The sequence below is a fragment of the Diospyros lotus genome, chromosome 3, assembly GCF_014633365.1.
Source record: "Diospyros lotus cultivar Yz01 chromosome 3, ASM1463336v1, whole genome shotgun sequence".
In the NCBI taxonomy this organism is placed as follows: domain Eukaryota; kingdom Viridiplantae; phylum Streptophyta; class Magnoliopsida; order Ericales; family Ebenaceae; genus Diospyros; species Diospyros lotus.
In genome coordinates, this window is record NC_068340.1 from 687,508 (window position 1) to 711,477 (window position 23,970).

General features: G+C 38.6%; 1 protein-coding gene across 6 annotated transcripts; it reads right to left on the bottom strand.

The window, feature by feature from the left end:
- Positions 1 to 64: 64 nt before the first annotated feature.
- Positions 65 to 22,809, bottom strand: LOC127796553 (signal peptide peptidase-like). 6 transcript variants are annotated; one of them, XM_052328734.1, is made up of 8 exons: positions 22,630 to 22,809; positions 22,355 to 22,449; positions 20,853 to 20,968; positions 20,596 to 20,747; positions 20,378 to 20,462; positions 3,158 to 3,288; positions 2,123 to 2,182; positions 65 to 182 (listed from the first exon to the last, which is right to left on the bottom strand). In XM_052328734.1, exons 2-8 carry the CDS (start codon positions 22,392 to 22,394, stop codon positions 134 to 136), a joined length of 633 nt encoding a protein of 210 aa, XP_052184694.1. In that variant the 5' UTR covers positions 22,395 to 22,449; positions 22,630 to 22,809; the 3' UTR covers positions 65 to 133. The 6 variants fall into 6 exon arrangements, 5 of the variants coding, with proteins under 5 accessions (XP_052184694.1, XP_052184693.1, XP_052184695.1 ...); XM_052328733.1 differs by having other exon boundaries at positions 3,158 to 3,300; XM_052328735.1 differs by having other exon boundaries at positions 65 to 180; positions 2,120 to 2,182; positions 3,158 to 3,300.
- Between the last annotated feature and the right edge of the window lie 1,161 nt (positions 22,810 to 23,970).

The window sequence follows — 23,970 nt, forward strand, 5'->3', positions numbered from 1 at the left end:
CACTACTTCATACATGTTTAACATTTACAAAAGCTTTGAGTGCATCCTTTAAGTTACATTTGGTAAATAAATACATGAACCAGACAAAACTCCAAAGATCTTGATTTGAGGGCACCCCGATGCACACATGAAGCTACCTATCTACCCTACTCGATCCCTCTTCGGCCACTTCTTTCCCCTTACTTGGAATGGTGAGAAATACAAAGTGAACCACAAGGCTTAGTAAGCATAAGGAACAACAAAGAAAGCATGGCAGAAATTAAATTATTATGACATAAGGCAGGTGTGGTAAAAATTGGACAAGGGAGTATATTATAATAGCTCATGCACCCACCCATGATACTCTATGCCATGCAAAGCACACATGTAAGTCAATAAACATGTAAATGGCTAGTGGCCCACATAGTAATAAGAAATACATCATAATAATACATATTGACCTGTGGCTGATACCTACAACCAAAGAAATTGTAATCTCATAGGGACCATAGGTCCTAATTCATATACTGGCTATAGCCATATTCCTATATACCTATAACCTCGGCCATGGTCATCACCAATGGACGTGCCCCTTAGTCGTCACCGCAGGAGCGTAACTTTGATTGGGCATACTTAGGCCCACCGGTTGTTGGGAGATATATCTCGGCAATACACAACTGCAACGCACGTTATTTTTCTTTTTCATTTCTTTTCAATGCACATGCAACATGTTTGGTGGTCACATACCAATGCACGTGCAGCATTAACAAGTTATGCTTGTGCTCACGCATGCACATGTATTATGATATCATATAATCACGTCAAACCATGTCCATGATGCACAATTACCACACTTTCAGGCCATGCTATGCAAATGATAATTATACATAGTTCTAACGATAGAATCACTTATTTTACGGCCTTGAAGCCTCTAAAACTTCATTTGGGGCATGAAATATAAGGTATTTGAGCTTTTTGGGCAACTAGACCTTTTTGGCAATTTTTGGGAAGATAAGTCAACTTAAGATTTAGGTAAGTTGACTTGATCTACATTAAGTCAACTTAATGGAAAATAAGTCGACTCGACCGAGAGCAAGATTTTTGGCTAACTGAAAATAAGTCGACTTAACCGATATGTTATTTCTGGCGAGTCGACGTAAGCTAAGTTGACTTAAAATAAATTAAGTCGACTTATTTTGTTAAGTCGATTGGATTGGAATTAAGTCGACTCGAAAAACCTTAAGTCGACTTTTCTTGAAATAAGTCGACTCATTTCACTACAAGAGCTGGAAATAGGACAGAAAGCAGAGTAGGGAGAGAGGCCAATTCTCTCCATGCTATCCAATCCATAAAACAACCATTCCACAAAGAAATTGCAAGGAAAACAAGCCCCACATGGCACACAAGAACAACTTCAAGGGGGTTTAAATCCAAGACATCAAGATTTAACCAAAATAAAACCCCAAAAACCCTCCTTTGAAATAAACTAGATTTCTCTCACATAACAATACCCACGTCGCTTCCATGATATTCACATCTTACACAACCCTCATCTCTTCATTTTAAGACTTTAAATTTATGGATTTGAGAAAAATCCCATGAACCCCAAACTTAACCTTCCAAGAGAAATAAATGCTCAAAATGGGAGAATAGGGAGGGAACTTGCCTTAATTCTTGCTTCCCTTTGATGACTAATAGGATTGAAGCTTCTTGCAAGTTGGGATTGAGCTTGGAGTTTAAAGAAGAAGAGTGGATTTTGGAGAGAAAAGAGACGCACGAGAAGAGCTTGCAATTTCATCCCCTTATTTTCTTCTTAATTCCTTAGATTTTTACATAAGTAATTCTCCCCCACAGGTTTCACTCACACCTCACTTGCCTAATCATGATTTACACCTTAAACCTCTCTTACTTAAGCTTCTAGAGGCCATTCCCCTCTCTCTTAATTGCCAACCGAGAATACCATGCTTCCTATCTCCACCTTCAAAATTTTGACTTTTTTTCCAAGCCACATGAACACTTAACTTAGAAATTTAGCTTTAACGACTTTCACTATGCCTAATCTATCCCAAAGTTTATCCCCTCCAACTACTTGGACAATTTACGTAAATTGTTAGGTGCTAATAAATTAAGGAAATCTACATACCTGACCTTTCCGCGGTTAATTGCCCGGCCTACTGGACAGATCGTCACATACCTTCGGGTCCTGACAAATACATAATTTAGGAATACAGGCATTGACTCAAGTATATATACCCAGTTTAAAATTTCATTAAGCACCCGATACAACTAATAGTGACTAACTACTTAAGCTGACAGGGCAGGCAGGTATGAACCAATCATATATAATCAAGAGCAACCTGGGCTTATGTAAATTGGGCTTTCTTTTAATATACCAAACAAACACAAGCCTTATACAAATTAAACTCTCAAGTCCAAACATTTGTGATCATTTTTTCACCTTAATAGTACTCCCCCTCAAGTCAGACTATACTATACTGATCTAGATCAGTGAGTTTGAAGGCTAATTTGGAAAAAAAAAAGAAAAAAAAAAGATGACCATTAACAACAGTAACATTAGAAGAATGAGCATCAGTAAGTAGCATATATTAACAACAGCATTTGAGGACTGACTCCCCCTCCCTCCCTCCCTCAAACGAAACTGAGCTGGATCGATCAACAATCAATCAATTTAAAGGAAAGAAGTTGAAACCTGGGAAATGCTAATTAAAGGCTTTGGTAAATATGTCTACATCATCCATGCAGTTTGAGCAGAAGAAGAAACGACATATCGAATATCAAGTTGCTGATTTTGAATTAAATCTCTTAAAAGATGAAGAAGATCAAACTCAATTATATGCATGCTTTGTACGTACGAGATTAATGAAAAATAGGATTCCTCTTAAGTGCCAACCATATATACGTGTCTTACTCTTAATTTGATGTAATTAAATGGAGTCTTGAGTGCCACTTGTCTTCTTTAAATTCTTTGAAAATTTATTAAGTGACACGTACTGTCTTTTTTTAGGTTCTTTAAAAATTTATTTATTAAGTTGCCACATGCCTTCCTCTTAATTATAATTACATGCCATATATCTTATTTAAATTTTTTAAAAGTTTATTAGGTGCCACGTTACGTATCTTACTCTTAAATAAATGAAATGTAATTAAATGGAGTTACCTTCTTATTTGACATGGTTTGGGTCTTCCCTTTAGCGGCTCCATAATCAACGAAGATACTGTAGAATTAGTTGAAGCAAACAAAATGCCTGACTGTATTGCCAAAGTGATCTTGTGGGCACGAAAGAATACCTTTATGTTTAACTTTCATATTATCAAATTGTCAAAATCGATAATAACAAAAGCACCCAAATTGAATAGATCAGATCAAAATCTTAACACTTGTGACAAGAAGAACAAACCAAGATATGCGAGTCTACATGTATTTGTTTCTTGTAATTTTGATTAGAGAGGTTGTTACCATATCAATAATTAAATTATAATCATGCTTGTGTAGAAGAATTAAATTCAATTCGGGCGTAAACCCTAACTGGTTTTGGAGAATTTTATTAAACCGTACTTAGTTATCTCACTCCCTCAACATCTGGGTTTTGCAAAAGTGAAGATGGCCAATCTGCAGCAATAGACGGCGGCATCGATTCGGTCATGGATCCTTGAAGTGGCGCCTCTCATGGTAGTCATTCTAATCGCCGCTAGCTACTGATAAACAGCCTTAGAGAAGTAAGTAGCACTAGGGGGAAGCACTTCCATTCACATCCACACACAAGAAGGTGAACAGAAGCCCCTAGTTCCTTGATTTCTTGTTGGCACTAGTACTTTATGTAGTTTAGTTATGTTTTCTTAGCCATATTCGTGGACCTGTCTAAAAGCAAGAACTGAAATTCTGTGACCAATTTGATGTTACCGATTAACCTTAAATCTTTGAGGCGCCGCCGTACTTTAACATCTGGACCTCTAGATTTCAGGTTTGTGAATGGAATCAATTCAAGTTGATATTGCGATGCATGCTTAGTGTTCCGCGCGCCCCCCCCCCCCCCCCCCCCCCCCCCCCTAATCTTTCTTTCTAGCTATCAGTTTCTCTTTTCTGGTTAATCTGACTTTGCATGTGATGCCATTAGCTATACAATTATCCTTCGTGAGAGATAGTGCAAAAGTTGCAAAAATGGTGCTGAGAGGTTGTCATGTCAGTGTTTATTATGCACCTTTTGTGTTCAATCATGAGAACTAGAATAGGGGTCAATTATGCACCTTTTGTGTTCAATTATCACATAGTTTTTATGGGAAAGTGATATTACAATTTATATAGAGGTCATGATGAAAATTGGATGTATGGTCACAGATAGGTACGAAGCTGAAATATTTTTTGATGAATGGTGTTTTTCAACATTTTCCAATGTACAAAAAAACATTTGGTCAATTTCTCCAAATCATGATATTTCTAGAATGGAAGGCTGTTTGGAGATGTTCACTATTCTTAGGATGTCTAGTTGTAAACTAAATTTTGAGGGTTGGGATTCATGATGTGCCGAGTTAGACTCCGATTTTAGATAGTGCCTTCTCGATTAGGTTCGTTTGAGCAACGAGATCGAGTTCTATGGCATCGGTTGGTTTGGTTTGGGTATGGAGTTCCTACCCATTCGTTTATTTTATAGTTAGCAATTAGAGAGCAATTATATACTCTTGACTGTGTTTACCTATTTTTACTTTTCCCCAATAGATGATTTCTTTGCAAGGCAGATTCTGAGCAGCACAATCATCTGTTTTTTGAGTTTTCCTATTCTAAGCAAGTGTTGGCCTTCTTTCGACATTCAAAAAAATTTTCGATGGCCTTGGCGACGATGGGAGATAGGAGTTATATGGGTGGCAACTCAATGGAAGGGTAAGAGCCCGTGGCATATTTCTAACCGATTGGTTTTGCAGGCAATGGTCTACTTCTTGTGATGTGAACACAATAACCGATGCTTGCGAGGAATCGAGCAGTCTTCTAACTAGCTTGCCCGTTAGGTACAGTGTGTCGTGTGGGCACAGTTGGTCACCATCCCCTTTCTCCCTTTCGCATCAAAATCGTGTATACGTCATTTCTGGCAGCTTCCAACTAACCAGCCCTCTTGGTCTAGGTAGGCCATTATGCTTAATAACTTGGAGCGGGCAAACCCCCTATGCGTCTCCATAATCAAACTGTAGAAGGCTCCTAGAGTTATATATGAATTGACGGTGTTGGATCTATGCGATTGCATCACTAAGTACCATGGAGTTGCAAAATTCTATGACCAAAGCTAGCACTTTCCTTAGATCATAGCTCTTACTTTGTACATGATGTGATGTAGAGTGGCTTTACTTCCACTTGATCGCACCTGCTCAGGTTTGTCGCCTACTTAGTAACTTGGAGCGGGCAGATCCCTTGTGCCTCTTCATAGTCAAACGATATGTCGGCCTATATAGTAACTTGGAGCAGGCAGAGCTCCTGTGTGCCTCCATAGTAAAATGATAACTCCTAAGTGAAACTCGAATTAACAATTGAGGCCCTAAGTGTTTGTTCCAGTATGTGTCCCGTGGTTGGTTGCACAACAGCAAACTTTGGTGACTCCTATTGGTTCATCCCTCTAGTCCTAGTTTGTCACTCTGTACACATTATCAGTTTGGTGGCCTTGTATGTGGTTGCCTTTATGTTTGCTGCTTAATATTGGTCCTCGCGGAGTCTCATTATCTCGGAGGACATGTTTAGAGTGATGTTGTTTTGGAGCTGACACTTTGATCTGGAGGTGTTTCATAGCATTTATTTCATGTTGCTCATTTACTTACTCTATGGTGTTTTGATCCCGTTTGTGTGTGAATCTTAAGTGTTCTTGTTATCTTGTTTTATGTGTTATTATACACTGGGGTATGCCCGGGTTTAGTTTTGTACAGACGTTTTTCTCTATCTATACATATCTTTTTTACTTAAAAAAAACCCTAGACTCTAAAACTTTAAACCCTAAAAAAAATCTTGAACCTCGAACCGTAAATTCAAAACCCAAACCTTACACCTTAAACCCTAAACCAGATCGAGCCCCTATGCGTCTCCATAGTAAAACAGTAGTTCATGAGTGGGACTTGAATTGACTGTCGTGGCCCTGAGTGTTTGGTCTAGTATGTGTCCCAAGGTTGGTTGCTTAGCAGCGATCTTTGGTGACTCTTACTGGTCCATTCCTCTAATCCTAGTTCGTCACTTTGTACAGATTGTTAGTTTGGTGGCTTTATTTGTGGCTACCTTCACATTTTGCTCCTTTGTTTCTTCTATGTTGCTTTCATCCTGTCTGTGTGTGAATCTCAAGCGTTCTTGTGTTATTGTACACCAGGGTATGCCCTAGTTTGGGTTATGTACAAACGTTTTCACTATCTATACATATATTTTTTGCTTTAAAAAAAAAAATCCTAAACCTTAAACCCCTAAACCCAAAAAACAAAACTCTCAACCCTAAACCCCTAAAAACTCTAAACCTTGAACCCCTAAAAACCCTAAATTTTAAACTCTAAACCCCTAAAAACCCAAAACACAAAATCTCTAAAAACCCTAACTCCCAAATCCCTAAAAACCCTAAACCCTAACCCAAAACCCCAAACCCTAAAGCCAAAATCTAAAAACCCTAGACCCTAAACCCCCGACCCTTGAAACCCGAAACCCGAAACCCAACCCCCAAACCCAAACACCGCAATATAGTAAGGGCCCGCATCAAACACCTTTCCAGATAGGTGGAATAGAAAGGGTCTTTCTACTTTAGCAAGTGCGCTAAGGCGTCTTATTCATGCAGATCCTATGATAGATGATAGGTCTGGACTAAGGTTTGTTAGAATATGCATTGAGATCCATGCTTCATCAAAATTTCCTAAGGTTGTTGAGCTTTACCAAGGATTGGATGAGATCACATGTGAGCTGAAGGTACTACATATGCTTGTAGAGTACTAGTGGATGCCTTCTGTGTGTAACCATTGCGTGGTATTTGGTCATTCGGCGACTAATTGTCCTCGTAAGCCTAAGAAGGATGTTGGGAATGATGCAAGAGTTCCTAGAGGGGGAGAGGAGGTTTCTCGGGAGTCTAATAAGGGAAGGGTTTATGCTAATTACAGAGCTACTAGTGGAACTCAAAAAGGAAATGATAATTCTAGGATTGCAGAATTGGTTAGGCGTGATACAGTTCCCCTTCCTGCAATAGATATTTTAAATAGTGTCACTAAGACAGTGCATTATAATCCTATAGAGATTGACACATATATAGCTAATAGGTTATGTCCATTAGCTACGGAGGATGATGATATTCCTTCTCAGGGTGAGAGTTGTATGCTTGTTGAGGTGTTTGAAAAGGATGCTATGGATTGGGAGACAGATTAGGGGAGCGATGAGGTAAGGATGGGAAGATGGTTGATCATGATAGGACAGAGAGTTCTAGTGCTAATACGGGAAATCGAAGGTCGAAATCAAAGTCCAAAGCTAAGTAAGAGAGAAAGAGGAAACGAGACAAAGGGAAGAAGAAACAGGAACCTTCGGGGGAGGGTCCAGGGAGTGAGCAGCACATGGATGTGATATTTTGCTCTTCGTTTTGGTTTTGATGATAAAAAATAAATTAACTATATGTGGCATAAGCTGATATAAGTTTTTTAAAAAAATCAATCTAAAGCTCTATAAGAATCAAAATAATTTCTCTATACCATAAACTATCATTTGAATCAATTGAAATTCATCAAAATTGGTTTTTAATAAGTGAAAAAAATGGAGCATTTAAGCCAAAGTTATTTTGAATACTAAAACCAAAATGTCGACAATTCCAAAGAACATGTCGATTATTTCTATGGTTTGGTCCAAAATGTTGACAGATTCATCTGATCTGTTGATCGTTTTAATGGTTTTTGGCATAAACTGTCGACAGACTTTTATAATAGAAAAAATGATTGTTCTCGATTTCTAAATGTTGACAGCCCCTACATCAATAAATGTTGACAGTTCTTCAAAACTGTCGACAGCAGTTTGATTTTTCAAACTAATATGTCAATCGTTTCCTTGAAGTTGTCGATTGTTTCTGTTCCAGTATCTCCAACAGCTAGTTCGTCCACTCATCCAAAGTGTTCTTCCCACTTCCAACGATTATATTCTCACAATATCTCGTCATGCACTATAAATAGAGAGTAGATGGATGATTCAAGAGGTCCAAGTGATCTCATTACAAGCTCTCAAGTACTTATTCATTTTTGTGCTTCATTGCTTATTCATTTTTCTCTCCAAGACTTTGTATTCACTTTGTATAATTTTAATTTCAAGTCTTGCATTCCTTCTTGAAGGAAATTGTAACTAAGAGTGTATACTCTTAGATCCTCTCTTCTTGTATCAATCTCATGTTCCTAGCTCATCCAGCTAGAGGACCTATTTGTGTTTGAGCATGAGGTTTATTTTTTCTAACTTGTTTTGCTAGAGGGCCTACATTGCTTGTAGGAGGATTGTTTTTCCTAACTTGTTGCTATAAGACTTGTTTCTTTAAGCAAGAGATTTTATATTCCTAACTTGTTGCTAGAGGGCATATCCGAAGTGATAAGAGGATTATAGTGAATTGCTTAAAAAATCCTTATTAAGGAACTAAGGTAGTGGATTAAGCTTGGTATAAGATGAACCACTATATATTGTTGTGTCCCTCATTTGTTTGTTCTCTTTGTTTCATTTACTGTTCCAAACATTTCAATCATCCTCACTTGCACTAAAATCTCCTTTTTTATCAAAAAGATTTTCAAATTCAATCAATTTTTTAAACAACCCAATTCACCCCCTCTTGGGTATTGGTACCATTACTATACAATTATATCAGGATGATCCATGATGCAATCTGCATCATGGAATGTTAGGAGTCTGAATCAAGCCCCAAAGAAATGAGAGGTCTATTCTCTCATTGCTCAGTATAAGTTGTCCGTAGTGGTGCTCATGAAGACTCGAGTTCGGGAGAATCAGGCATGTGACATCTCACATCACATAATGCCATTTTAAGATTGGGTGTTTGATTATGATTGTTGTGAGAATTGGCAAATTTGGATTGGACATGATCCTACGGTTGTCAATTTCGTGTGCTTGGAAAAATTCGATCAGTTTTTCCATTTTCGTGTTTTTGGTGATAGTTTTATTTCCCCTCTTGTTGAGTGGTGTTTATGCTAGGAATGAGGAGGTAGATCAGGAGAGATCGCTTGGTTTGTAAGCTTAGGGCAGTAAAAATGGCCATGAAATCCCTTAATAGTTCTCATGGTCATATTACTAAGAGAGTAATGGATCTTTAGGCTAAGTTATCCTAGGTTCAGCAGAATCTCATTGATAGTCCTAGTGATTATGTTCTCCATCAATGGGAGCTTGATTAAATAGGGATTTGTTGGTTGCATTAGCCCAAGAGTCGGATTTCTTTCAGGTGCGAGCACAAGTGCATTAGTCAGAGGAGAGAAACCAAAGTTCTCAGTATTTCTTCTAGTTTATGATGACTCGCCGTAACCATAGGCAGATTCCTAGTCTGCAAAGGGAGGATGGTTCCACTATGGACTCTAGTGATGAGGTGGTTGGGACATTAGTCGATTATTATAAGAATCTTTTGGGTAGAAGTGTTCACGTGTCGAGTTTTCATTTGAGCGATATTGCCCCTTATGTGAACAGACAAGTGACTAGTGATAAGTGGGAGGGGCTTATGGCTCTTCTGACTCCGGAAGAAGTTAGGCAGGCTCTATGCAGATGGGAGATAATAAAGTGCCTAGGCCTCATGGTTTCACGATAAAGTTCATTAGGAGGGCCTAGAGAGTGGTGGGATCAGATATGGTGGAAGCTGTTAGGAGTTTTTTTAGTATTAGTCGTTTATTGGGAAAGGTCAATGCTACAGTGATCGATTTAATTCCCAAGGTTTCCCATCCAGATTCTCCTACCCAATTTAAGACGATTTCGTGTTGTATTGTTGTGTATAAGATCATTACAAAGATATTGACTAATAGGCTAAAGGTTGTGCTTTCAGGTTTAGTAGATGAGTCCTAAGCAACTTTTGTGCCAAGCTAATCTAGAAGAGATAATGTTTTGTTGGCTCAAGAGTTAGTGTATCAATACCATCTTTATAGGGGTCTGTCATGTTGTGCCATTAAAGTTGACCTTGCGAAGGCTTATGATTCGGTGGACTAAGATTTTCTTTTAGTGATTCTTCAGTTGATGAATTTCCCTCCATGATTTTGTGGTTAGATTAAGGAGTGTGTCACCACTCCTCGATTTTCAGTTAAGATAAATGGACAATTGCATGGGTTTTTTCCGAGAGGTAGGGGATTGAGGCAGGGAAACCTGCTATCACCCTATTTGTTTGTTCTAGTTATACAAGTGTTGCAGGGTATGGTTAACTGGTGTACTCAATCTCCTGAATTCAAGTTCCATTGGAGATGTAAGCAATAAAGGATGGTGATTCTCATGTTTGTGGATGATCTTTTATTGTTCTCTCATGGAGATGTTGCATCGATAAGAATCCTGAATGAGTGTTTGGAGAAATTTGCTCCATTGTCTGGTCTTTGTCCTAACCCCACGAAGAGTGATTGTTTTGTTTCTCGCCAGGATGAAGTCTTGAAGATGAGCTGTTTCTAGCTTCGGGGTTCGGTCAGGGTCAACTTCTTATGAGATATTTGGGTGTCCCATTGTTATCGATGAAATTAACCTATGGGGATTATAAGCCCATTTTGGATAAGGTTAGGTGTCGAGTGTCTTCATGGCGTAGTCGGTCACTATCTTTTTGGGGTAGGCTTCAACTGACACATTTAGTTCTACCTACAATCTATTTGTATTGGGCGTCTATCTTTCTATTGCCTAAGCGAGTGATTAAGGAATTAGAGGGCATTATTAGAAATTTCCTCTGGAGTAGGACGGATGGGGATAAAAGCTAAGGTAGCGTGGCAGGATGTGCGTTGTCCAAATAAGTAGGGGGGTCTTGGATTGAAGTCTCTATATGTTTGGAGGTTTAAACCCGAATACAGCTTCAAAGGGTGACATCTTTATAGATGCATGGTGGCTGGAATTGTACCACCACTGTGCTAGAGCTAACCACCTATGCCAACTCTTAGGTTGCAGCAAGCACACGCAGCGAAGGTAGGTTTCAAGACTTTGGTTCACTCTTTCTGTCTGCCCATCAAATTGAGGGTGATAGGCAGTCGATAGGTTGAGTTCTGTGCCCATGTTTTTCATCAACTCCCTCCAAAAGTGGCTAGTGAAGATCTCATCCCGGTCTGATATGATAGTCTTAGGGACCCCGTGCATTGCTACTACTCGATCAATGAATGCCCTTGCCACTTCTTGGGTTGTGTAGGGGTGCACTAGCCCCACAAAGTGTGCAAATTTGGTCAGCCTGCCGACAATCACCATCACACAATCCTTGCCCTCGGAACATGGCAGCCCCTCGATGAAATCCATGGATACACCTGTCCATGACTGTTCTGGAATGGGCAGTGGTTGCAGAAGTCCTGAGTATGCCACGTTCTCATGTTTGCACCTCTTACATGTATCACACCCCAGAACAAAGTCCTTGACCATCACCCTAAGCCTCGGCCAGTAGAATAGATGTCGCACTCTCAAGTAGGTGTTTTGGACGCCTGAATGTCCCCCTAAAGGAGACTCATGAAGTGACTGCAGAATTTTCCTCTTAAGCTCCTCCTTGTGGCTTATTACTATCCGGCCTTTATATCTCAACAACCCATCCACCATCGTATATCCTTCTGCCTCCCTACTTCCTAGAGCCAATTGTTCCAGCAGTCCTTTAATATGGTCGCCTCCCTCATAGCTGTCCACCACCTCCTTACACCATTCGGGAATTACCACAGTCAGGGCGACAGCACCTTCTTCCTCTTAGCACCTGGATATTGCATCTGCTGCTAGGTTCTCCTTTCCTTTCTTATATTGAATAGAGTAGTCCAACCCCATTAGTTTGGCCATCCCATTCTTTTGGAGTTGAGTTTGAAGTTTTTGTTGGAGCAAGAACTTCAAGAACTCGTGATCCGTCTTGATTACAAACCTTCCCGCTTCCAAATAATGGCGCCATTTTTCCACAGCCATTAGTACAGCCAGGAACTCCTTCTCATAAACGCTCAGTCCAAGGTGTTTAGGGCTAAGGGCTTGGCTCAGAAAAGCCAATGGTCTTCCATCTTGCATCAGTACTGCGCCTATTCCAACTCCACAAGCATCTGTCTCAAGCACAAAAGGCTTGTTGAAGTCCGGCAATCCTAGTGTGGGTACCCTGCTCATCGCCACCTTCAGCTCTTCAAAAGCAAAATCTGCCTCCAGCCCCCACTGGAAGTTTTCCTTCTTTAACAAGTTTGTAAGTGGTTTGCTCATGACCCCATACCCTTTAACAAACCTGCAGTAGTAACCAATAAGCCCTAAAAATCCCCTAAGAGCTCTTATTGTAGTGGGTTTTGGCCAACTGAGCATAGCCTCTACCTTTCTTGGATCGGTGCTGATTCTCTCCTCTGAAATTAAGTGTCCCAAGTATTCCACTTGGTTTCGGCCAAATGCACATTTAGATCTTTTGATGAATAGCTGGTTTCTTCTAAGGACCTCAAGAATGGTTCTTAGGTGGATGAGATGTTGGTCTAATGTGGGGTTATACACAAGGATGTCATCAAAGAACACAAGGATGAACTTCCTTAGATAGGGTTCAAATATCTAGTTCATTAAAGATTGGAAAGTGGTTGGGGCGTTGGTGAGCCCAAAGAGCGTCACCAAGAACTCAAAATGACCATGGTGTGTTCGAAAAGCCGTTTTGTGGATGTCCTCGAGCTTCATCCTATTTGGTGATAGAGCGCAGATCCAACTTGGAAAAGAACTTGGCTTGGTGTACCTCATCCATAAGGTCTTCAACAAGGGGTATGGGAAATTTATCTTTGATGGTTAGAGAGTTAAGTTGGTGATAATCTACACAAAAGCGCCAAGTGCCGTCTTTTTTCTTTACCAATAGGACGGGGGGAGCAAAGGGGCTTTGGCTTAGTCTAATGAAAGATTGGCTCATCATCTCTTTTACCATCCGTTCGATTTCAGTTTTTTGGACGAGGGCATAACTGTATGACCTGACATTGACTGGCTCTGCATTTGGTTTTAGGTTAATGGCATGGTCCAAAGTTCGGTTAGGAGGAAGGGTCTTTGGTTCCACAAAGAGATCCTTAAAGTCTGCCAACAACTCATCAATAAAGGGTTGTGTGCATACCTGGTCAGCACCTTGTTGCTGGTGGCTGACAGTGAGTTGTAGCTCCCCTCCAGCCCTTCCCCATTAGGATTCTCCTCCATTTCCACAATGGAAAATAGCTGTGTGAACTGACTCCATTTGCTCTTGAAGACCCTTTGCAGCCTCTTACCCGTAATCATCTTGTAGGTCGCAATCTCTTGCCTACTTGTAAGCATCATTCTTTTCCCTTCTTTTTCAAAGGAGACTTCCATTCGATTGAAATCAAAGCTTATGGGACTCACCCCCTTCATCCAATCCACTCCTAACACCACATCACACCCTCCTAGCTGCAACAACCTAAGGTCTACCTCAAATTTTTCTTCCTACATTTCCCATATGAAACCCAGCCAAGCAGAATTGCTCAACAACCGATTTCCATTGGCAAAGACCATACTCAAGGGCGATGTCCCAGTGAGTTGGCACTTTAGCTTCCTAGCGGTGCTATCGTCAAGGAAACTATGTGTGCTCCCATTGTCAATTAAAATTGACAAGCTACCTTGCTTCACCTTCCCTTCAATCTTAATTATCTTGTTGTTGGTGATCCCTTTGAGGGCATGGAGGGATATTTCTCCATCATTCTCCCCTCTAATTTCCCTGAAACCTTCTACTTCTTCTACTTCTTCCGCCTCCAGTTCACCATCCCTATTTCCTTCTAGTAGTAACAATTGGCGTTTGCATTGGTGCCCAGGATAACACCTATCACCGTACCTGTAACATGCGACGGGTTGCCTCCTAGGCTCCTGCAACCGTCCCCCTTGATATGGACCACCCACATTTCTTCCCCATGTATTTCCTTTCATTGAGTCTCTATAAGTCCCTTTGCTGCTCATCCCTTGCTACCAATTTCCCCCAGACATCACTTTTTGTTGTTGTCTCTGCTTTTTTATAAGGGCTTCAACCACCAGCACCTACAACTTGGCACTCTCCGCAGTTTGTTCCATTGTCCAAGGCCTTATCATTTTTACCATCGGTCGCAAATCCTCATTGAGGCCGCTAGGGAAGCTAGAAACAAAATAAGCTTCTGACAGGTAGGGGTCATTGTTACTCATCAATGACCTCAACTCCTCAAAACGTCTCAAGTAAGACCCCACATTCCCCGCTTGTCTTAATTTATTGAATTCCTCTATAGTGTCCAACATGGTCCTCTCCCCGAACCTTTCACATAGCTTTTCTAAAAATTCCCTCCAAGTATAATTCTCCCTTGTTCGGGTCCACCCTTGGAACCATGCATCTACCATATCGTCAAAGTAAGCAGCAGCCAAGGCCACCCTTCTTTTTGCTGGCACATTATACCATTCGAACATCCGTTCACACTTCCTAATCCACCACCTAGGATTAGTTCCTTCAAATGCCGGAATCTCCATTCGAGGCATGGGAAATTCTGGTTGAGGCGGAGTAAGCCTATCCTCCATTTCGCTCCGTGTTTCAGTTTCGATCTCATCGTCCTACTCAACCTCAACCTCCGAAGCACCATTTCCTCGGTTCATCCTTTCATTTTGTAAAATAGGTTATGTTCTAGTTCTAGGAGGGAAGTCGGGGCCTATTCTTACCTGGTTTTGCTGGGTGAACATCAGCATGAATCGTTGAAGCTGATTCCCCATCTTCTCCCTCATCTGGTTGATATCTTCCCTCATCTAATTCAAACCACCTTCAAGCCTACACTCCAGTCCATCGATAGCCTCGTAATTCTTCTTAGATCCCAGTTCCAAATGATCCACGCGATGTTGGAACTCCCCCACGGTCGAAGTGAGTTGCTGGAGTTGCGACTCCATATTCTTCATGGGAGTTCCTTCGGCCATTACCCTCGCGATGTTACTGTGTTGCCGGAATTGATGCTCTGATACCAAATGTCACAGTTATGAAATGTGACAATCGTTAGCCTTCTAGTTCAATGTGTATTAAACGAGGAAGCTAGAGAACGAAGGAAGGAATGGGAGAGATTGGAAGCGAATGAGAGAAAGAGAGAGACTGAGAGAAGTTGAGAGAGAATAAGGACTGTATTCCTTCTTTTCATAATCGATAACGTCTTACAGGGATAGATTGAGCTTATATAGCTGTCCTAGGGTGCTGCCACAGCAGATCACAACCCTCATAACCAACTATTTTGTCTTATCCTAGCCTCCTTTACAACTGGACATTCTCTGTAACTAACTAACAGCTTGGAAAAAGAAAATTGCAATTGAACAACAAAGAGAAATAACAAGTAAATTAAGCCGCAACAAAATTGGCCTTGGTTCCGTGACAATAAAAACACTCAAGAGACTAACATGGTGTCACATTCCTAAGGGTAGTATAGTCCACATAATTTTTGTAAGCTGTTAGGGGGTTTACCAAGGCGGTTATCAACTAGGCATCTCCTAGAGTACATTCTAGAAGATACAGCTAACGGTTATATATATGTATTGAGCCCCAAATCATGGAATGAAAGAATCTCTCTCTCTCTCTCTCTTCTTCCCCGAATTCTCTTAGAATTCTCCTATCAGAATCCTAAACCACCCTGTCAACTCTAAGGTGCTGACAATTGGTATCAGAGCCAGGCGGTCATTGGCTTGAGGAGGCCCTTCTGGTGAACCACACAGTTCGAGCGATCGAAGCCAGGCGCCACCCCGATCAGAACTATTGACCGATCAAGTCGAGCATGATTAAATAAGCGAAGGACGGTAGAGTAGGAGAGACAGTGATTGGACACCTTAGCCAGGTGGTTCCGATGAACAAGGTAGGAAACAGTTGTGGGTATCAACAAGGAGGATGGCGGAAGGCACCCGAATGAAACAACTGGAGTTGAAGCTGGATCCTCTGCAGCTAGGCATCCGACAGAACCATGAGCATGTAGACGAGAGGCTAGAGACAATAGAAGTGGGAATCCTTCACATTGAGGAGGAAGTTAGTCACATCCGCGTAGACATATCGATGATTGAGAGAAACTTGCGAGGATACTTCTCGCACCTTAGAAAAGAATTCTCAGGTTTGAGCAGCAGCTGAGTGCTACACTCACTATGTTTTCCCGACAGCCTAGTGCGAGTATGCCGATGGACTTCCCTCCACGTTCCACAGCAACACCCATCATCACAAGATCGAGAGGTATATCGGTGGTAGAAGAACAGATGGAGTATGTTGCAAAAAACTATTAGTGTTAGTTCCCTAATGCTAAATTTAGATGGCATATGAAAATTGTAATTATGGGACTAATCATATAATTCTTGCAAATATAATAAAATATAATTTCATATTTTAAGATTATATCTTCATTCATACCTCTCCAATCAATTATATGAATAAACCCTTTGATTTCCAGATGATATTCTTATTTTAAGTGTTAAAGAATATATGACAAAGACTTTCGGATTAAGGATTTCTTAAAAGTATTCTCAGTCCTTAGATTTCTCAGCAGAGAGCTATGATTAATCAATTACAGACTGGCACATGAGTTACTACATTTGATTAGTATGAGATACTAATCATAAAAGATAGTGAGTCGCATACCACAATCCATGAGATAGATACAGTAAACATGTGAGTAAGTGTTAGTTGAACATATACTGAATGTGACACAGGTGATAGATCACATAACTGAAAGGATCTATAATATGTCACTGCCTTTGATTGTGTTATTGGTCCTTAAACCGAAGGCAACACAATTGTCTTGTATGTTAGTACCAAGGATTTGCCGTTGCTAAGAACCATCCGATTACCGGGTGGGAGATGCACTGTGTGGTTCCTGTGCAATGGCGTATAGAGGCAGATGATTGCTAATGGGATCCATCGACCTCCAGCGTGAGGTGAACATCCTATGCGATTAATTGTTATTGTGGTTATATAAACCCCTTGCTAGGGTATACATGATTGAAAAGGTGTTTCTAATATCGAAATGTGTTTTAGTGTGTCATCTCGATCACACCACACTAGATCTTGGCATAACTATCGAGTTAGTGAGTTTGATCAATCCATGACTCCCACTCGATCAGGATGTTAATCGATGGAAGGATTATGATACACGAGAATCGAAAGCCCAAATAGGTTCTCAAGAAGTATGACTTCATTACTGGTAGGATCACCCTGACATAATACTAGTTGTCACTCAGAGTCTTTCGAGGTACATCGGGGAGATGGAGAGATCCTCATTGTAAACCAAAGTGTTTGGTTGACATCAAAGAGTTTGACGTGTCTTGATTGCTACTTAATGGTGAACCTAAAAGGTCACACGCATATCCGAGTGTAGTGGTTGATTAAGCGATGAAAGCTGTAATCTTCATTAAGATTTAATAATTTTTACAAAGATATTAATAATGAGAATGGTTCTCATTGGGTAATTAATTTTTGTATAATAGTTATACATGTATTATATTATATTGAGAGAATTAATTTAAATACAATATATAAAAATTAAAAGAGAATTTTCATTATCTATATAATATATAAGATATATTATATGAAAAAGAAAATAGCATTTTCATTATATATATAATATATATGATATATTATATGGAAAAAGAAAAGAGCACTTCAAATAATATATATGATATATTATTGAAAAGAAAAATACACTTCCATTCTATATAATATATTAGAAAAGAAAAGAGTACTTCAAATAATATATATGATATATTATTGAAAAGAAAAATGCACTTCCATTATATATAATATATAATATATTATATTAAAAATAAAAGAGCACTTCAAATATATATGAGATATTATTGAAAAGGAAAGAGCACTTCAAATAATATATATGATATATTATATTGAAAAAAAAATGCAATTTCATTATATATAATATGTGATATATTATATTGAAAATAAAATGGCCATCTCCTCCTATATAAATAGGTGATCATGGAGAGAATTGGAAGTGTGTGAGAAACATTTGGCCATTTGCAAGTTGTTGCTACATTTTCTCTTGGCCATAAACTCTCTTCCTTCTCATTTTAGTTGGACTTCTCTTAGCCATTACTCCCATTTTGCTCCTGATTCCATTGTTGCTAGTGTAACAAGTCCAACCTAATAGAGAGTCTATTGATTTTTGGAATCTATTTATCTTCCATCTCCTACATTTAGCTTGGCTAGCACATAAGTTAAGTTGTAGGATTCATTCCTTACACAAAGCGTGGACTAAGTAGGCCATTTGTGCTTTCAAGGGACGGTTCGGTCTAACTGGTTATCTGTTTGGGAGATGTTGGTATGCAACCGTTGCGCCTCAGAAGAGATTCCAGCCTCTACACCGGACTTCAAACCACCGTGAGGTATGTATGTTAAACCCACTATGGCATGGTTTGATTTTGTATTGCATATGATCATGGAAAACCGAGTCTTGCAAGGTGGTCTTGAACTTACTTTCGTTGTGTTCTTATTTATATTTTTGAAAAAGTGTTAAAACGGTAAAACCCTAGCATTAATACACCAAGAGTTGGTGTACCCTTTCAAAAACTCCCTTCAAGTTTCCTAGGTGAACCAAACTAATCCTCTGATGTCGAGGCTAGAAATCCCAATGTTTGAAGGGGATAAACCTCGGCGATGGACCCAACATTGTGAACGTTTCTTTTACCACTACAGAATAGAAGAAATGTCATGAAAGGGAAGGGGTATTGTCACATTCCTAAGAGTAGAATAGTCCATATAATATTTGTAAGCTATTAGGGGGTGTACCAAGGCTTTTATCAACTAGGCATCTCCTGGAGTATATTCCAAAAGATACAGCTGACAATTATATATATGTATTGAGGCATTAGCCCCAAATCATGGAATGAAAGAATCTGACTCTCTCTCTCTCTCTCTCTCCCTTTCCTTCAATTCTCTCAAAATTCTCCTATCAGAATCATAAACCACCCTTGTTAGCTCTAAGGTGCTAACACATGGTCTTTGTATGTAACAAGGTCCTGAACATACATAGCTAAAACCAAAGTTTAATGGTACATCAATAACATATGCATTTGGTCCATCCTGCTTTGAAATTTTTAAGAACATATTCCAACTAGAAATTAAAAATAACATATAACAAACCTAATCTTACTCTTTTTTAGATATAACATAAAACTATTCCTAATCTTTTTCGGATTCTTGCTATTCTTCCTTTTCTCTCAAAATATATCTTCATTCCTAGATCCCTATCACATACACTCTTCCTCTCCAACCTTAATCACAACTAAGACGTCAAATATTTTCATATCAAGAAATTGAAAATGGTTTTTGCAAATGCAACCATTAAAACCCTTTTAAAATGATTACTTCCTCAATCCCATTACAGTGTCATAGATAAACACCACATAATTTTTGAAGTGAATTTTTCATGGGTGTAATTTTTCTTATTTGGGTAAGAACTACTATTAGGAATAGGATGTTATTATCAAAATTCTAGAAAATAGTAAGCAAAAAAGTATTGATACTAACACAAATTTAATGGCACTTCTAAAAATAAATGGCAAGCTGCTTAAAATTAGACAGAAGGTGCATGAGCTGAATCTAACAGCCATAAGAGACAACACAAGGAAACATACATACTTATTAGGAAAAAAACGTGAACAAAAAAAGTAACTGTTATTGTTACTTTAAAAAGCACCATCCATAAAGGGGTATGGTAGTTTTGAGTTTCAGAATTAATAGTTATTGCCCTATAATTTATTTTTCAATATGCATGCAGAGCATGCTTCCCCCAATTTGGGGGCGGGGGGGGGGGGGGGGGGGGGGGGGGGGTTCCTACCAGAATCCAAATGGGTGCTTAGTTCAGGAAAATCAAAAAGTAATAAAACATGCTTGGACAAGCGTCACCATGTGTTTGGGAGTGAGTCCCAGCTGATGTGCAACATTGTGTGTGTGTAACAATCTTTGATACCCAGCATAGCAAAAGACGTAACACATTGAAATTTAGACAAAGCTCCATTCATGAAAAGGATTCATGACTCCAAGGTCAAATAGCAATAAATTTCTGCGCACACAATTTATTTTTTCATTTTTTGATGTGTAATCTACACATTGATTAACAAATAAAACCTCAAAGTGACACTACAATTAGAAAATATCCATATGATTGAAAGGATTAACATTGATTGTTGTGCAAAATGCAAGATCACTATTGCAAATGACAATAATAAAACATCAAATAAAAGCTTTTAAAATAAACATGCAAAACAAGAGTCGAGGTTGGCACATACAACAGAGATAGGGGAAACGCCAAACAATGGATTCTTCATTCCAATGCTTTGGCAAGAAACTTCTGATTGCAGGTAACAGTGTTTCCTTGTGGAAAGTGGATTTTTTTTTGGGGGGGGGGGGTGGGGTGGGGGGGAGGATTGAGGTAATGATGAGGACAAATCAAACCGAATGAAAGCTTGCGAAATATGTTAAGTGTAGAAGAATGGCAAGAACATACGAGAGAGCAACAATGCCGAGTACAAAGAAGTAGCATGTCAAAACGGCATTAACCAAATCCTTGGACAGAAACTTAAACAGTAAGAATAGCGACAGAAGCATCGCACTCCCAACTAAAGGGAAACGCATAGCATGTTCATTAGACATTGTTTCCTGCAGATTACAGAAGTCAATTTTAAGTGAGTTTCATTTAGATTGAAAGAAAGATAATTGTACAAATGAAGATAGGTCACAACATGGATAGCCAGTTCTACTTACTGAAGGAGGAGTTGGCTTTACTGAGCGGTAGCAACCCACGTAAACCATTAAGCATGCGGTCAAAATTACATTTAAGTTTGGATCTACCTTTATAAACAGCGGTGCCAAAGTCAAACCTGCAGTGGTTTACAATGCACAGTAAATCACAGAGACCATTGCCCCAGAAAAAGTGTGGTCCCATAACAAAATGAGAACCATAGAATTTCAGTTACACCTACCAATTCCACTTGACTTGCATAGACTCCTAAATGTATTTAACCACAAGGTGGCATATCTCCTTAGTGCAAGAGTGACAACTATTCCAGGCATTCAGGGATTAAAAACTATTTAGGATTATTCATGACTGGTTATACCTCAAACTCTTTGTACTTCTCTCATGTCAAGGAGTTTCGGCATTACCATAAGAGACTTAAAGCACTCAAGAAGGAAAGGAAGAAAACACACACACATGAGAGAGAGAGAGAGAGAGGGGGGGGGGGGCTACAAACACACTAACAAAAGAAAAATAGGAACCAAAGGAACAGTACAACACAATAGTTAGCAAACGCACAAGTTCTAAATGAATAAATACCTACTGAAAGGAGTGGCTAATGCAGTCAGATAGATCAAAGTATCTCAAGGAACACCTTTCTTTCTACATTCTCGAAATTTCTAAGTGACCCCCAATGACCAATCATCACTCAAACATGTCTGATATTTTCAGGCTCCTTCAATTCAGACCTCGGCAACAAAAGCTCCTGTAGTACTATTTGAGAAACAGCTTATTTGACAACCCACTAGACAAATCATAATCTTCAATCAAGACAGTAATACAGAACCAAAATAAAAGATCCAAATAATCCAGCATAAAACATGTCAATTTATTGGAATTCCAAAGTACTATCACAAACAAGATCCATTTTCCTCCAACAAAAAATAAAAATCTTCTAAGGGGGAATCTTAGAAACAATATCTATAAAACAGAAAATGCTTTTAACCATTTAACAACAAAGTTCAAATTGGCAACCAGACCTTGCCCCTTCATCAGAATCCCAACAGAGCCACAGTGCCACACGACTCTAACATGATTTTCTTCAATAACATGAAAAGAAAACAAAAATAAAGCACAATTTGGAATGGACCACCTTTACTGCACATCATATTTTGAGTCCAGAATTCATGCCTCCTTTCCTCTCCAGAACAAAAGAAAAAAGTTAAAACATATAATTACCAAAATTAGAAACTATAAAACAAGACCACATAGAACTACATGAAGACAGGCTCCGTAAGAAAAGCATAATATGGCTGAGGGATCACTCAAATGACAGTAAATATGTATTTGTACACATTATTTAAAGGGAACGAATCTCATGAACTCCCAGTTCATGCAGTCATGCAAATGCCTGTAACAGCATTTTTTTTTCAGCTAGAGACCTTTAAACAAGGAGCAGTTATCAAAGAAAACCAAGTATCTGCCTCCAAATTTTTCACAATTATCATCGAAATGCAAAGAAGTAGCGTACCTGCTAGGGCAATATTAGCAAAACGCTCGCTATTCCTCATTGCAACAATCCAAGAAACGTTGCTTCTGCTACAGAATCTCAACAAGAACTAAAGTCTGCCACGCATAAAGAGTCAAAGATCAAAATGGGTTCACTGCGAAGATCCAATCTTTAAAAGAATTTGATTATCCAATAGCAGTAAATATATGAGAACGTCATTTCCAGCGAAGAAACTGCAATCTCTACACGATTCCGACAATTTGATTAAAGTAAAGATGGAAACGACATATACATACACACTCCAGGAAATATTTTCCAAATCAGAATCAACATCGAATAAGCCCTAACTTCCATCGAATTAAGATTTTCCAAGAATTAAAGCCACATAATACGGAGATTTAAGACAACATTGTTCATCTTGAATATACATGGTGAGCACACATATATACAGAGAAAGAGAAGTATCGAAATGCATGCCTAAGAGCAGCTCTAATGGAGCACCAATTGCAGCGCCAATTGCAAATTGGCGCTGAAAGTGTCTCCAATGAATACACCAAAATGGTGTTGTTGGGCACAATTTTCAATAGCCAAATTTGATGTTGAGTGAATAGTGTAACGTCAAATTTGGTGTTACACTATTCACCAACACCAAATTTTCTTTTTCATTTTATTCTCAATTTTATCCCTCTTTGTATAACTTCAAAATAACTTATTCCTTTTGTATCCTTTATCACTTTTATTATATTTGTATATTTTGATTAATAATTAAAAATATAAATTAGATTATCATAAAATATATATACCGATGGAAATATTTCATTAAGATCTATAAAATGAGTATAATATTGAATATATTTTAAAATATTTAATATATTTTAAAATATTTAATATATTTTATAAATACCATGTTAATATAAAATGAAATATTTTTGTTTATGTATATGAATTTTTGTATTTTAATAATTATTTAATAGGAAGAAAATATTCTTAATGTAAAAATTCAATAATATAATGAAAAGCAATAATTTTTTCATTAACTTAAATTAAAAATACATGATGAAAATAGAAAAAAAAGCTTAAAATAAAAACAACAACAACAACATGGCTTAAAAATAAAATACTTTCTATTCTTAATTCTAAAGTACATTTAAAAATTGGGAAGATCATCTCCATTTCCTCCATAACCACTAAAATACTGGCCAAATGAATTTGATGATCCGCTTCCTCCTTGAAATTGTTGCTCACGAGCTCTTTTTTCACAAATTCTCATTTGTTCACTTCGAATAGCATCACGTACCATTGGATCTTTTATAGAATCTGCATCCCTTTGTAAAATTTTATTCTCTTCACGTCGTTCTCGCAACTCTATTTTTTTGGACTCATTTTGAGCTCGTAACAGTTGAATTTCACAATTCCTTTGCATTAGAGCTTGCGTTTCTTGCATACGTGTCTGACTTTCTTTAAACATATCCGTAATTTGTTGATTTTCTTGTTTCATTGATCTAAAAAATTGCATCATCTCATCACCTTTTTTTTTTTTTCATTTTTTCTTTTTTCCTCCCAACGGGTCGCTCAATTGAATCATTCTTGTCATTAATATCATTATTTTTCTCTTGACTTTCGAAGTCTGCATTTAA